The sequence below is a fragment of the Danio aesculapii genome, chromosome 1 (assembly GCF_903798145.1).
Source record: "Danio aesculapii chromosome 1, fDanAes4.1, whole genome shotgun sequence".
NCBI classification, from domain to species: Eukaryota; Metazoa; Chordata; class Actinopteri; order Cypriniformes; family Danionidae; genus Danio; species Danio aesculapii.
The window spans coordinates 6,981,610-6,997,691 of NC_079435.1; the positions used below are offsets into that span (position 1 = coordinate 6,981,610).

Genomic DNA, 16,082 nt, shown 5'->3' on the forward strand with positions numbered 1-16,082 from the left:
TATATATATATATATATATATATATATATATATATATATATATAATATGTGTGTGTGTGTATTATATATATATATATATATATATATATATATATATATATATACTTGATGGATGAATTTCCATCTGGGCAATTTGAAAAATTCTTTAGCCTTTAACCCTTTATGAGTCTAAAATTTCATTCATAATGGTCTTAAAAATTTCTTTAAAAGTCTTAAATTTAACTTGGTGAAACCTGCAGAAACAGCTATCTTGCTAAAAACATTGTACGCTTATCCAGGTGTCATTTAGCATACTAAATTTTACCCTTTAGTCAGAAACGAGTGTTGCCCACTGACTAAACATTGAAGAAATACTCCACATTTGGGGGAAAACTAGACATTCAGAGTTTGTGTTGAATACGAGGTAGTTTCGTCGTTTAACAGCAGTTTGAAGATTGAAATCTGATTTATTTAACAGGTTTAGTGAAGGCGTGTCGTTTTTTTACCCGAAGTGCTAATGATGTACATAGACTTTTAACACAACAGCAGGGTTAAGAACGGAGAGAAATGTTTACATCCTTCTGAGTTCTTTCAGATGCGCGCTCCCGCAGATTAGCGCCCCCGACGCTACGCGGTCGTCAAGGTGACGCGCTCCCGTTACGGGTCAGGGAAGAAGTCAGTCAGTCATTCGTTTCGTTTATATTAAATATACCGGTTTGGAAAGAGAGGCAGACATGAAGAAATCTCACCGCACGAATGTCTTGGTGACCTCCTGTTTGAAGACCCCGGTAGACCCGCAAACCAAAGTGCCGTTAGCTCAGTACGAACGGGAGCGAACACTGCCGCATGCGGCCGCGATCACGGACAACAGGCACTATGAAAAAGAGGTGACTAAAAGCTATTAAACCGCAATAAATATAGTTTTAAAGTCATTTTAAACGTTGATTGTGATGTTTAACGTGTAAAAAAGTTAGTACATTAATGAAAATGTAATTTGTGTTCTGGATTGAAACGGGATTTTGAGGAGTAACTGATGCGATGACTTGTGTGACTTGTTACGTTTGGTTAACCTGATAGACTAAAAATGGTTAAACGTCCATTTAAATGATGAAGGGGAAACATTATTTTGTTTTAACTTATTGTTGTGTAACTCGGTGAAAAAGCATGTTTTGCTAATTTCAAAACATTAAGGACATCAATAGGACAAATCAATAGGCTTCGCTGTGTTTGCATGGGTGTACTAAATATAGCTAAATAAACCTTCAGGTTAAAATGATAAAGAAATGCATTTTTTTCTCTTATTCTGCAATATATTACCTTATTTAGTACCATAAAGATGTAGAGTAATATAGTGTTGATTACATGCCCAGTATGGTGAATAACTGAGACAATTTCCTGTATGAATGGAGAACACAATCTGCCATCTGGCCCTAAAGCTGACACAGACCTAGACGACACAGACCTGCAGATTAACAGATTACACACACACACACACACACACACACAGTCTTCTCATGTTGCACACACAACTAAGTTACTGACCGCACATAAATGTTGTTCAGACTTGAATTTCACTATAGAAGAGTGTGACGTATAAAAACACAGGGTTCTCAACTCTCAACCAGCACTCCTTGATTTCTTTGTATAAACACATCTGTAACAGTACTGTTTTCTCAGTCAAGGCTTCTTAAAGAATTGCACTGACTAGGAAGGTGCCTAATATGCTTTTATTTAATACATTTAAAAGAAAGACATAGTACTAAACAATATATAAAGGGATAGTTCACCCCAAAATGTAACTTCGGCCATCATTTACTCAACCTTCCATTGTTCCAAACCAATCTGAGTTTGTTTTTAAGATCACAAAAGAAGATATTTTGAAGGATGTTGGAAAATAGTAAGCATTGACTTCCTTAGTATTTGTTTTTACTACTATGGAAGTCAATAGTTGCATGTTTTCAGCATTTTTCAAAATATCTTTTGTGTTCAACAGAAGAAAGAAAGTCAAACTGGTTTGTAACAAGTCAACATTGAGTACATTTTTGGTCTTACTGTGTCTTTAATAATATCAAACCTACAGTTATCCACTGGCATTTTAACCTGTTTGGATGTATGTTAACAAATCAGCCTGTCATCATTGTGTGCATTTTAACAGATGGAGTATGACTCTGGATCTGAATTGGTGGCTGATGACCCTCCTGCCAAAGACAGCAATGCTCTGCTTATCAAAGACTACCGTGTGACGGGCGATCGCATCGACCTCAGGGAGTTTTACTTCTCAAACCAGGAGTACTACCGTAAACTAGAACAGCTGAAAACAGCTCATCTCCAAACAATGGCTGAACTCGAACTAATGTATCGCAAAAAACTGGACCTTAAAGGAGCGACTGCTGTGGACAACACTGACCGGGCCAACCTGTGAGTTTATTTATAAATAAACACAACAATAAGTGAAATGTTAAATGTTTTATATTTGTTATATATTTGAATATATTTTACATTATAATTTATTCCTGGGGCGACACGGTGGCTTAGTGGTTAGCACTGTCACCTCACAGCAAGAAGGTCGCTGGTTCGAGTCCCGGCTGGGTTAGATGGCATGGAGTTTGCAAACTAAATTGGCCGTAGTGTCTGTGTGTGAATGAGTGTGTATGGATGTTTCCCAGTACTGGGTTGCAGCTGGAAGCGCATCCGCTGTGGAAAACATATGCTGGATAAGTTGGCGGTTCATTCCGCTGTGGTGACCTCTGATGAATAAAGAGACTAAGTCAAAGGAAAATTAATGAATGAATTTATTCCTGTGATGCAATGCTGAATTTTCGGAAAGTCTTCAGTGTCACGTGATCTTTCAGATATCATTATAATGTCGGCACCAGTGGTGTATTGGTTAGTGCGTCAACACATGCACTCTTGTGCTCACGGCTACCTGAGTTTGATTCCTGCCTCGTGGTCCTATGCTGATCCTTCCCCTCTCTCTGCTCCCCATACTTTCCTGTCAATACTCTCTACCGTCCTATCAATTAAAGGTGAAAACCCCTAAAAAGTAATTATGAAAAAAAGAAATCATTATAATGCTGTTTTACTGCTCAAGATACATTTCTTATTATCAAACATGTTGAAAAAGATTGATGCCGCTCAGTATTTTTGTGAAAATTAAGGACTTTCTTTCATTTAGATTGTTCAAATAGTAGCAGTTTCTTCAAAAAAGTTATTAATTTGCCTACACATTATTATTTGCTTCATTAAAACTCATTGTATTTAAATTACATTTCTATTACTATATCTGAAAAATTCTTTGATTACTCATTAAATAATTGACTCAATACTACTTAAAATTCCTATAAATCTCAATGCGTAGACAATGGGAAATTAAATCTGAGTCAAACTTTTACAAAATGAAAAGTGAAGCATTTAAATAACAAACATGAAATTTAGTTTACAAACAAAACGTTTGAAAGTCAAAGGTTAATGGTGTCAAAACTAATTTCTTACTCAGTTCATTGTTTTTTAAGCATGATTGACAAATGTAACTATCTTTAGTTGAAAATACAGAATTATACAGTTAACGATATTTGCATTACGAAAAAAAATAAAATTTCTCAGTTTTTCTGAATTGATTTCTATAATGAAAGTACATTTCATTCTAACTGCAACCCAGCACTGGGAAACAACCATACACTCTCACATTCACATTTATACACTGCGGCCAATTTAGTTTAATCAATTGTCCTATGGCGCATGTCTTTGGAACGTTGGGGTTTCCTCTGGAGCACCCGGAGGAAATCCACGCCAACATGGGGAGAACATGCAAACTCCACACAGGAATGCCAACTGACCCAGCCGGGACTCAAACCAGCGGCCTTCTTACTGAGAGGTGACAGTGCTAACCACTGAGCCGTCGTGTCGCCTCAAATTGAACTATCTTTAGTTGAAAAACAGAATTATAGTTAACTATGTTTGCATTACAAAAAAATACAGTTTCTCAGTTTTGATTTGATTTCTACAAGGAAAGTACATTACAAGTACCTTTAATTAATTAACCTAAAAGTTAACAGTAATCCCTTACTTATTTACAATTATCAGTGGCAAAGTAGTTTAATTACAGTAAATAGTAACTCATTAAACCCAACTCTTATTAATGGAAAGACCAGCTTTTGTCACATCACCGAAGTCTTTACTATCACTTTTGATTAATTTAACATGTTTTAATGAATGAAGGTAATCATTTATGAAATTATGAAAAAAATACTTTTGAACGGTAGTATATAACGCAGGGGTCCCCAAACTCGGTCCTAGAGGGCCAGTGTCCTGCAAAGTTTAGTTCCAATCCCAATCTGACGCACCTGCGCTAGCTAATCAAGTTCTTATGCTGCAGTCACAATAGAGTTTGAGCATGCAAAATTCTGTCGTATGGCAATGCGAAAAGGGACAGGATTAAACAAGATGATTAGACATTTTAAAAAGTGGGCGATTGGTCCATATTTTAGATTTCTGTCCAGAGAGGTCATGTTTTGATCTTCGATTGGTCTCATGCAGTCACGTGATGCGATTTCGCAAGTCAGAGTTCACCAAGCTTAAACTTTGCAACGCAACGAACTGCGAAACTTGTCGCACAAGCTTGCGTTTTCAATCTGACACATTCGCGTGCGTATGAATGGAAGTCTATGGGGGGAAAAGTCCAGTGTGACTGCGGCTTTACTAGGCTTTCTAGAACCATCAGTGCAGGTGTGTTGAGGCAAGTTGGAGCTTAAATCTGCAGGACACCGGTCTTCCAGGACCAATTTTAGGCACTTCTGGTATAACGGAAAACATTCCTTAAACTTTGAAATTAAAAGTAAATAAAATCTCAATTACACAGATCCCAACAAGGAAGTCCAGTGATAACCGGTGGTCTGAAAAAAGCCCAGTCTGCTCTAGAGTTACGACAGGCCTCAGATCCATCTGATTTGTCTGACGAAGAAGGCCAAGGAGATCGCAACACAGAGAAAGGCCTTCTTATCTCACCGAAAGAGCACATCAAAAACATGTGGCAGGACTTCAGCGTCAATAAGCTTTCTCCACCTCACCGGCACCCCATGTCCTCCTCAGTGCAGAGTCTACCAGAGGACTGCCAGGGCATTAGCAAACCCAAAGTGAGGATTAGAAGTCAGCGGGTGAAAAAACACAAGCAACATGAGGATTGGCATCCGAGAGTGACAGTCCCGAAGCCTTTCCAGATGACTGTTCGAGAGGCAGAATGGCGCAAGAAGGGTGTAAAATCGCGATCTGAGATCGAGCAAGAGAATGCAGATCTCCGACGGCAGCTGGAAGAGCTCAGCGAGTGCCAGAAGAAATTTCGTGCCAGTCCCATTCCTGCCCATGTACGCCTCCCTTTGTATGAAGATCTGCAGGAGCGTAGTGAAGAACGAAGAAGACTCCATCTAGAGTTTGAACAGCAGCGTCTACACATCTCACAGAAACCCTTCCGCTTCTTGGAGCGCGAACGGTTGAAGAAAGAACAGAAGGACGCCAAGCTACGCGAGCAAACACTTCAGCGTAACAAAGAGGAAGAGGAGAGAAGGAAGTGCCCGTTCAAAGCCAAACCCATCCCAAAGGCGGTGAAGGAGGCCACGTTGGGCGAGCGACAGAAAGAGGAGGAACTCTACAGGGCCATTAAAATGCAGATGCGGGCAAGAGAGATGCTTCACGCTGCATCCATACCTCCTAGCATGCTTGCGCGCCAGCTCAGCGAAAAACAAACTCAAAAGATCATCGTTAAAGACGCAGAAGAGACACACCAGCCCAAAATCAACGCTGAAGTGCCAGATTTCGACGCCAGCTACAGGAGGTTTCGGAAGCAGCTAGCAAAACGTAAAGAGGTGATGCCTGTCACATCATGCGAACCTTTTCAACTGCGCACGGCTAACATCACATCGCACAAAGAACGCATCATGGCGGAAATCCAAGCAGAAATACAGAGCCCAAAACCATCACGCTGGCCATTTGTGAACACGCCTGTCCTTTCGCCCAGGACGCCTTCATCTTCTCTTTGCTCCTCGCTTTCCGGAAGCCAGGAATGTTTGTCTGCCAAGATTACTGATGCTGCTAAGAAACGCCAAGAAGCTGTGAGGTAACTGTGAGACCAAACTCTACTTTAAACCCTAAATGATTCCCTGCTTCCCTTAGTAACTCCATTAGCAGTACAAGACTGCTGATCCTGTGTGAAAACCTGAGCTGTGGTATGCACTCTTATGGATGCTCCTGAATCCTCCTGCTGCCTTCAAGTTCTCATTCTCCAGGAATCACATTAAAGTGGAATACAAATATACTCTTCTTTTTTTTCTGTGTTTATAGAAGTTCTCGTTATAAACAACTTATCTGTGCACTTCATTATTTAGTAAAAATTAATGTGCCCTTAGAATCTTTAATCAAAAGGCACAACCTTCCTTTCCCCCTCAAAACGACTTTTCTTCACTTCTGTTCACATGGAATTTCTTTAGGGATGGAGCTATCAGGGAACGACTCATTTCTGCTCTGCCTTCATCCATTCGTAAATTATTTTTCATTTTGTGAGCAACACCCATCTTCCAACAATCCAGTCGGTTCCCAAAGGACAAAATCATGCACCACCCTACATATTTTTTCTCATTTCAGGACCAAAAGACAATCGTTTCCACAAAAAAAGACAATCTTAACTCCTGTTTCATGCTCACCCAAAAATGAAAATTCTGTTATTAATTACCGACCCTCATGTCAATCCAATCCCTTGAGACCTTCGCTCATTTTCTGAACACAAATTAAGATATTTTAGTTGAAATCCGAGAGCTCTTTCATCCTCAAAAGACAGCCAGGGAGACGTTCAAAGTTCAGAAAAGCAACCAAAAACATTGTGAAAGCAAAGTTTAATTATACAAAGCTCCATGAACACTTTTGTGTATCAAAAAGCTGTAAAAACAACTTTGTCTTTCATTCCGTGACAGACCATTGTGCACATTTGCTACGACCAATACGACGTAGTGCCATAAAGACCAGCAGTGTAACATGCAAGCACCATATTGCCCATAGTAAACACACACCATAATCTGACAAGGAAGACATTGGCGAACAAAGCCAAGCAAAATATTCTTGAACCACTAAAGTCACGTGGAAAGTTTTGACAAAGGTTTTGCTTCCTTTTCTGGGTTTTGAAAATCTCAGTACCTTTGCTGTCTATGGAGGACAAGAGAGCTCTCTGATTTCATCTAAAATATCTTAATTTGAGTCGCCGCCAGTGGTGTGGTGGTTAGTGCGTCGACACATGCACTCTGGTGCTTGTGGTGACCTGAGTTTGATTCCCGACTCAGGGTCTTGTGCTTATCCTTTCCCTCTCTCTGTTCCCCACACTTCCCTGTCAATGCTCTCGACTGTCCTGTCCATTAAAGGTGAAAACCCCCAAAATTATATTTAAAAAAAATATTTATTTGTGTTCAGAAGATGAACAAAGGTCTCAGAGGATTGAAAAGACATGTTTACGTACCCTCAAGCAGTACCGAACCTTTATAAGCTTTATTCTGTTAAACACATAGGGAATACATTTTGAAGAAAGCTGAAACCCATTGATGTCTATAGTAACAATTTGGGAACAAAAAACAGTAGAAGTCAATGGCTGCTTTTTTCCAACATTCTGCAGTATATCTTCATTTGTGTTTTCAGGTTTGGAACAAGTGGATGATGATTAAATGATGACAGAATCCCTTTAATTTGCTTCCCCTTGAGCACTGCAGTTGGGTGCTCATCATTATGGAGGCAACATTAGCACTAACATTGAAATTGCATTGAGTTTTGCTTATCCTCTAAATCTGTGTTTCTCAACCACTTTCCAGGAGGCCCACCAACACTGCATGCTTTGGATATCTCCTTTATCTCTCACCAATTACAGGTCTTTCAGTGTCTGCTAATGAGCTGATGATCTGAATCAGGTGTGTTTGCTTAAGGAGACATGGAAAATGTGCAGAGCTGGTGGCCCTCCAGATACGTGGTTGAGAAACACTGCTGTAAATGCAATCATTGTGACATGACTTGAAGGCAGCATCAAGTGTTCTGTAACCCTGATCCTGCAGGTCCTACCCTATAATGCCATCCCATTAGTGCCATCTCTCCTCCAAAGATTCACTTCTGACAGCTTTTTACTCCTATACGAGTAGAAAAGTTCTCGAGCACAGAAAGAAAGCAGAAGAGGAGGAGGAGAAATGGAGGGAGAAGCAAAAACAGAGAGAGAAGAGGCTGCAGAAGCTGGTCACAAAGCGAGCCCAGGCCAACGATCCACATGTAACCCTGGCCCAGACATCCCCCAACAAACTAAAAGAGTTCAGGTAAGCCAATTTAACTTGATTTTTCAAGCTACATGAAACACACACACTTTTCTGAACCACTTTTTTATGCATGTAATGTACAGTGCTCTGCATAAATGAGTACAGATCTCTCTTTAAAATGAACACTTTTAATAGGATGCTATTTTAGTCTGTGCCAAAACTGAAACTAATCGAAAACCTACCTTATCACAGTGCAAAAATTGATAATAATAACACATTTTATTTAAATTGCCTTTCAAGAAACTCAAGGTCACTGTAAGGCAAGGCAAGTTTTTTTTATACAGCACATTTCATACACAATGGTAATTCAAAGTGCTTTACATAAACAGGAATAAACGAAGCAAGTATAAGAAAATAAAAACCATAAAGAATAAAAATGATTAAAAATGTGTTAAAACAGGTTATAAAAGAATGAATAAGAAAAAAAAAGACAATAATGCGATCTGTCGGACTTGGCACAGTGCTCATTCAGTAAAGGCACAGCTAAACAGATGTGTTTTCAGTCTTGTATTGTGTGTTGCTAATGTTAGAGCACATCTGATCATTTCTGGAAGCTGATTCCAGCAGTGGAGAACGCAGTAGCTGAAGGCTGATTCACCCTGCTTTGAACCCTTGGAGTTTCTAATTTACTTCATCCTAATGATCTGAGTGATCTGTTAGGTTTTTATTCAGTGAGCATAACTGTAATGTTCCTAGGCCATTTAGTGATTTATAGACCAGTAATAATACTTTAAAGTCTATTCTTAATGTAACTGGGAGCCAGTGTAAAGACCTGAGGACAGGTGTGATGTGCTCTGATTTTCTTGTTTTGGTCAGAAAGGATTCTAAGCGTTCTGGATGAGCTGGAACTGTCTGACTATGTTTTTGAGAAGGCCAGTGAGGAGTCTATTACTGTAATCCACCCTGCTGGTCATAAAACCAAGAACAAGTTTCTCTAAATCTACACTGGAAACAAACAATCTAATTCTTGCAATGTTTTTTAAGATGATAGTATGCTGATTTAGTTACTGCTTTGACATGACTACTGAAACTTAAATATGACTCTAGAATCACACCAACCACCTTGTCCTTATTTTTTGTTGTTTGACCCCTAGAGCCAAGGTTATTATATACATATATATACACATTACATATATGCGCCTCTTAATTTACAATATATATATATATATATATATATATATATATATATATATATATATATATATATATATATATATATATACAGTTATTTTCCTTAAAATCAATTCGAACTACAACATACTTTTTATGTTTCTCTTAATTGTTCCTTCGTTACTATAATTTTTTCATATATATTCACTAGCAAATTTATTAGGGTGTACCATATATATATATATATATATATATATATACACACATATATACATATACACACAATTATACAGTTAAAAAAGATAAAATACAATAAAAAATTGTACACTCCAATGAATTTGCTAATGAAATTAAAATTAAATAAATTATATTAAAGGAAGAACAAGCAAGAGAAACACAAAAAGTATGTCGTAGTTCAAATTGATTTTACTTAATATAACTGTTTAATATAAATCTTTCATTTAAATGCACCAAACTATACTGTCTATATTCACAAAGAAATTGATAAAATGTTTAATTTGCAAAAGACGGTGTACGTATTTATGCTGTGCACTGTATATTTGCTTCTGAACAGAAAACAAGATCTCCAGAGACAGAGAGAGTATCAGGACGAGATGAGAGAAATCCAGAAAAGAGTAAAGGGAAGACCTTTATTACTGGAGCAAGTAGCACAGGTAGGCACATTATATTTAATTTATTTTCTTTAGGAGAGATGGAGCATCTCAAAAATATCAAATTTGGTTGATAATATAAAGCTGTCACTTGCTTTTTTCAGATGAACGCTAAGAAAGCTGCAGAAAAGCTCTACTCTTCCACGTTGCATGGATGTGGTCTGAGTGAATCCTTTATCAGCAGTAAAGCTCCAAAGGGCTTAGAAAACAGACTGACCCCAAGCCCTGCCCACTCTGACAGCATGACTCCACCCACATACAGGTACGAATGATCCACAGATAAGCCAGCAAGTCAAAAAAATCCCTTTTGTGTACATTTGAAAACTATTTTGGTGGCGTATTTATTAGCTTTCCTGTGAAGTATTTTCCAAGTAATGTTTAACAGAGCAAGGAAACATTCACAGTATTTTCTAATATTTTTTTTTCTTGAGAAAGTCTAATTCCTTTTAGTTTGACTGGAATAAAAGCAGTTTATAAATGTTTTATTTAATTATTTTAACAAGTCATTATTATTAGCCCCCTTAAGAAATCATTTTACTCGATTGGCTACAGAACAATCCAATGTTGTCAAATGACTTGCCTAATAAACCTTAATTGCCTAATTATCTTAATTAAGCATTTAATTGGCCTAAAAAACCCCAAAAAGCTTCATGTACAGTCAGCGATATTGTTCTCCATGCACACAGATCCACAAAATGACTAAAGGCATTATAGTATTCATACCAGCCTAGTAGTTTTCAGTTGACTTTGTATAGAAAAGCAACTCACCTGTGCACATGCATTAATTTGACAAAATTTCTAATGGTAATATTTCCAAAAACATGCCCTTTGAAACCTTTTTTCAGGCCCATAGATTGCTTTTATTTTATAAATGATCAGCCAAAACACAAAGAGTGTTCAATCTATAATTGGAAATAATGTTGCATAAACTGCTCCTAAGTGAAAATCTCAGCTTTGGGTGCCTGAACTGTTTTCTTTCCTTCCTCCATGATAGAAACAGTCTTGAAGATGATGAGGATCTTCCAGACTTGCAGGATTCTCTTCTCGATGATTATCCGGATGATTATGAGGAGTACGACCATGACATGGAGGCAGGACTCGTAGATGGAGACGAGGAGCCGAAACACAGCGAACATCATGACTACGGGGATGAGGAAAAGGATGATGATGATGATGATGATGAGATGGAATTTGATGATGATGATGATGACCGTCATGAGGATGATGAAATCATCAGGAGGCACAGTCAGAGCAGCAAGGGTAGTGACAGAAGTGATCATAGCAACAGGAGCAGAACAGGTAGCGTTAATTAGTTAGCTGATAAAGACAAATGAGAAGATCAGAAAAGTGATGAGAAACAGAAATGCCCCTAGTGGAGAACACTGGTATTTTCTTAAATATATCATCAGCTTTTTTTGGCATATTTTTAAGTCATTTATGTTCTTAAACCAAGCAAAACCTCAATAGCAAGTTGTTATTAAGGCATCTTTAATAAAGTGAATGTCATAAATCTGTTATGCCAGGTCACATGTGATAATAATAGAAGTATTTAGAGCATTGGACTATATTAAATAATAAAATCCTATATATAGCTATAATAAGGAAAAATAAACTAGTGGTCACTATTGAAACCAGTGATAATTAGCACAACCCTCAAAAGTTTAATATAAACATGATTAACATACTTAGGTTGGAAATGTTCTGTATTATCATCCTGGAATGCAGCAAATCTTTAAAACAAAAGTGTATAATCTAATTATAAATAAATGTAATTAATATAGTATAAATATAACTACTTATTTCTCTTTTTGTTTGAGGCAGAATGTGACCTCGACGTGTTTGCATGGCATTCACTTCATACACAGTAATGAATATATCAGATATGTAAATATAAATGTATATCAACTCATCAGATATATTTTTAAAAGAGCCAAAAACTATGTTTTATGACATGTAATACCAATCAAAAGACTGTGTTTGTATGAGTGGGAATGCAAATGTGTGAAAATAAAACTTTATAGGTGAAAATAAACTTTACACCATATTCATTCGTTCTCTATTTACTTCTTAAATATAAACACGCACATATAAAACATTTTAAACATGAGCCACGGCCTAAAAATACACATCATGGTCGGTTTCTGTTTGTACATCGCAGGCAACATCTCAGTAATTTTCCATGCTCCACGCGGTCCAGCCCACCTCACGCTCACGCTGTGATGCAAAACCCGCCTTGTACATGAGACCAAGGGCAAAAAGACGCGCTGGGTGGGGTTTATCCTGACAAACAGCGCTGTCAGCCAATCGCACGCGAGAAAGCAATCCGCGCTGCCCCCTTCGACCAATCAGCTATAGCGGAGGGCGTTTCCGCAGTCCGAATTTTACGCGGCGCTACGGGCTGAAAACTAAACCGAGATGGAATATGCCAGTCTGAACCGGTTTCAACCGGTCTTGCGTGTGATGCATGAGACTGGCGAGGAGCTGGGTCACAGTCTCTCGCAAATATCTGCTTACAAAACAACGGTTTTTCTACACGAGACTAACGAATAAACTGACGATTGATTTGATGCTGGTGTTATAAGGCGGAATGAGAAATTTAAGGCGGGCTGTGAGCCGTTATACAGACAGAGAGATGAACTAACACGAGCTGCTGACTGAAAGAGGACCCGGACTCATTTACTGAAGGCAATAATTATAAATAACACCGAAATTGTGTTTTTTGTGTTATCGCTTGCTTTGCTTTATAGTATGTATGGTTATACAGTGAGGTAGCCAGCTCGTTAGCATTTAAGGTGGAGTTGCTAGATGCTCTAACTTAACCGCCTTTTGAATAACTTACTTTACACATGCTATTGTGTAAAATGAAATAAATCAAATAGACTATTTATATATATACCCGAAGTCTTGATCTCGTTTGGACGCTGCGCACGTTTCCAGGACACCTAAACATAGTTGGCGATCCCAAAGCACGTTAGCATTGTTTGTTTTTCAAGCCAAAAGAGGAGATTGATTAAAACAGGTAAGTTAAAGGTTATTTTTGGGGTGTTTGGTGTGGTGCTTATCTGTTTCACATAGTAACTTCTGCGATAAGTGAGTTGAATGAAGTGCTAGTTTGTTGACACACTGTCTGATGGTGGCCAGAAACGAAAACGCGATTTGTTCCTCATCGCAGTCCGTAACTGCAGAGACCTCATGTGGGTTGCTTAGTGAGAAGTTTAATTGGTGTATTTTAAGATGTGCTTACTACTCACCTTTCTATATGTGGAAAAAAACACACATTATAACTAATAGATAAGCATTAAATGCTAAAACTTAATAATTAACATACATTCAACTCATAATAGAGTGTACTTCATCATAAATTCATGCTTAAATGTTGTGTTTTGTGTGTAAAAGCACACCACGTGGAATGATCCACAGGTTTAATGTCTAACTTGTGATGTCAGAGTTCACTCTGCATAGATAACTACTCCACCGTTGCCTTGAGTGATCAAACAAGTGTCACTATTAATATTTAATAACTAAAAGATGATAATGATTTTGTCTCCTTCAGCTCTATGCCGGCAGACATGACCATGTTGGCAGATCACACAGCACGACAGTTGCTGGACTTCAGTCAGAAGCTCGACATCAATTTACTGGACAATGTGGTCAACTCCATGTACTATGATGTGGGATCTCAGGTATCCGGGAGAGATAACACTAAAACCTTTGAGGTTTTTTTTTTTTAGACATGACTAGTACATTTTAAAGATGTTTTTTTGCTTTGATAATTTCAGCAAAGACTGGCACAAGAAGTTCTCACCAATCTGAAGGACCATCCAGATGCCTGGACCAGAGTGGACACCATATTGGAGTTCTCGCAGAACATGAAGACAAAAGTATGTTTAGTCCAGCTATTGAACGTAGGCATGGGACGGTATAAGATTTTGACTGTATGATAACCTTGGTTAAAAATATCACGGTTTCATGGTATTGTCATTCGTTCTGAATGCCTGGGTAAAAAAAAAAAAATCCCACAGAACACAATATATTTTATTTAAAGAAACATTTTATCTAGGGCTGCACAATATATTGTTTCAGCATCGATATTGCAATGTGATCTCTGGCTAATTTGGTTCTTAAAACAAGTTCACACATCAGATTAAAATATCTGGATGTACTGAGATTGCTGCGTGTGTTGTAAAGGACAGAGCTATTGATCCTCGAAATCATGATCAGCAATGCAACGATTGGCTGACAGCACAGCAACTTAATGACATCATCTGATTAATATTCAAATATCCATGGAAGCAAAATTACATTAAATTCATTGTAAACGGTTTGTTAAATGATACACAATAACTTTCCACATTCGTTGTGGGCTGCAAGCTTTACATTTTCATGTTTCAAGAGTATTTAGCAATTCATTTAGTTTTACATTTAGAGCGGATTTTCTTTATTATAGTAGCCTAGGCCTGTTCAAGTTTCTTAATAGTAAGGAGTAACTAGCTGTTAACTTAGCTGTTCAATTTTGCATCAAAAAAGCATTTTGATATCAGTAAAGTTGTCTGCAACTTTTGCGAAGCATCAAATCACCATCATATTAGCTGTCAAAACATGTGCATGACTGCATAAATTATTATTCTTTTAAAAATAAAGGTCGAAATTGTATGTGTTTATATAAATAAAGTCCATGTTAATAAATGTTCGCGGGGTCTTGCAGTCTAAAATTTAAAACTTAAAGTCTTAAATTCGCTGTTTTAGGTCTTAAATGTTTTTGCTCAGGTCTTATTTTTCCCGATGTCCATGTAATGCTACATCTAATGCTCATTTAAAATTTTTTTGATGTTGTTGCTTGGTTTTTGTGGTGTTGTAGTTCTTTATTTTACTAGTCCTAATGTAATTTGCGGTATTACAACTACAAATGAGACCAACATGCAATGGCCAATCAGCTTTCTGTTATTGAACTCAGTGCGTGTGGTGAATGTGACGTCATTGCTGTATTTGCAGAGGTTTGCTTTGGAGGCGCGTGACATGTTTTCGGCTGGCGGGGCTCACAATTTTTTGAGACTCGAGTGAACAGTTTGCGTGGTGCCACGTTTGATTTGAGTATGAAACGCTTTGAAGAAATTTTCTCTGAAACCGGTATGACTGTACAGACATCTTTATGATCCGTCTATGCGTGATCGTAGGGAGAACCAGGTGACCAGTAATTCTTGGCTAGAAATTGCAACAGCTGTGGAAAAAGAGGAAAGTTTTTGTAAAAGTTTGGAAAAACCTGAGGGATGAGTTTGTTAAAACAAAAAAAGAGGCCATGCAAAAGGTGAAACCCAGGTGGTTTTAATATTACAGAATATGATTTTTCACCATTCATAGGTTTTACACTGATGTATAGATTACAATTTTGAATTTAAAAATTAAAAAAAAAAGTTTAGTTACAAACTAAGATTAAATAACAAATTATGTCTCTGATAGCTGCAAAGGAATACTTGAAGCTATCAGTTTACAATATACTGATGCCGTTTTTCTAGGCTTTATTGGTCATAATGGTCAGGAATGTTGGACCATTGTTGCCTTTTAGCTTATAAGTAGAGGACAGAAACTAGCCAGACAGTAATGTGTGAATTGTTGAGTGGGCAAAATAAAAATAAAAAAATAAAGTCAGTATTATTTAGTAAGTGTACTTTTTTTGTTGTTGTTGTTTTGCTTTTATTCTTGCCATAATAAAAAACGTAATTGTAGAGCAACCCATGCTCTGTTGCCATTTAATATTTAACTTTAATAGGTAGAACTGTCCGAGATATGAACAAAAGTGATGCATCAAAGTTTGGTTTAAAAAATCTTGAGCGGTTATAAAAATCTTTATAATAATTAGAATAAATTATGACATTAATGATATGACCTAGTTCCGGAAACTTTCTGCTTCTGTTTATCCGTCTGATTTTACTGTCCGTTTCTTTTGACCGGCCCCAGTCATTTAAAAGAATATCTTAATGGCGAACACGTCAAG

The 16,082-nt window shown here is 37.5% G+C and overlaps 2 protein-coding genes across 2 annotated transcripts in view; both read left to right on the forward strand.

Annotated features, from left to right (window-relative positions):
- The first annotated feature begins 713 nt into the window (after positions 1-713).
- fam161a (FAM161 centrosomal protein A) lies at positions 714-11,969 on the forward strand. Its single transcript, XM_056456491.1, has 7 exons — positions 714-866; positions 2,135-2,397; positions 4,838-6,088; positions 8,142-8,309; positions 9,994-10,093; positions 10,195-10,352; positions 11,085-11,969. Exons 1-7 carry the CDS (start codon positions 714-716, stop codon positions 11,401-11,403), a joined length of 2,412 nt encoding a protein of 803 aa, XP_056312466.1. The 3' UTR covers positions 11,404-11,969.
- A 531-nt stretch (positions 11,970-12,500) lies between these two features.
- The window catches only part of xpo1a (exportin 1 (CRM1 homolog, yeast) a), a 30,194-nt gene continuing 26,612 nt past the window's right edge, over positions 12,501-16,082 (forward strand). The window contains exons 1-3 of the mRNA XM_056456448.1: positions 12,501-13,109; positions 13,644-13,773; positions 13,870-13,971. Of these exons, the coding sequence (XP_056312423.1) occupies positions 13,648-13,773; positions 13,870-13,971 (228 nt within the window). The 5' untranslated portion in view covers positions 12,501-13,109; positions 13,644-13,647. The remainder of the gene's footprint in view (positions 13,110-13,643; positions 13,774-13,869; positions 13,972-16,082) is intronic.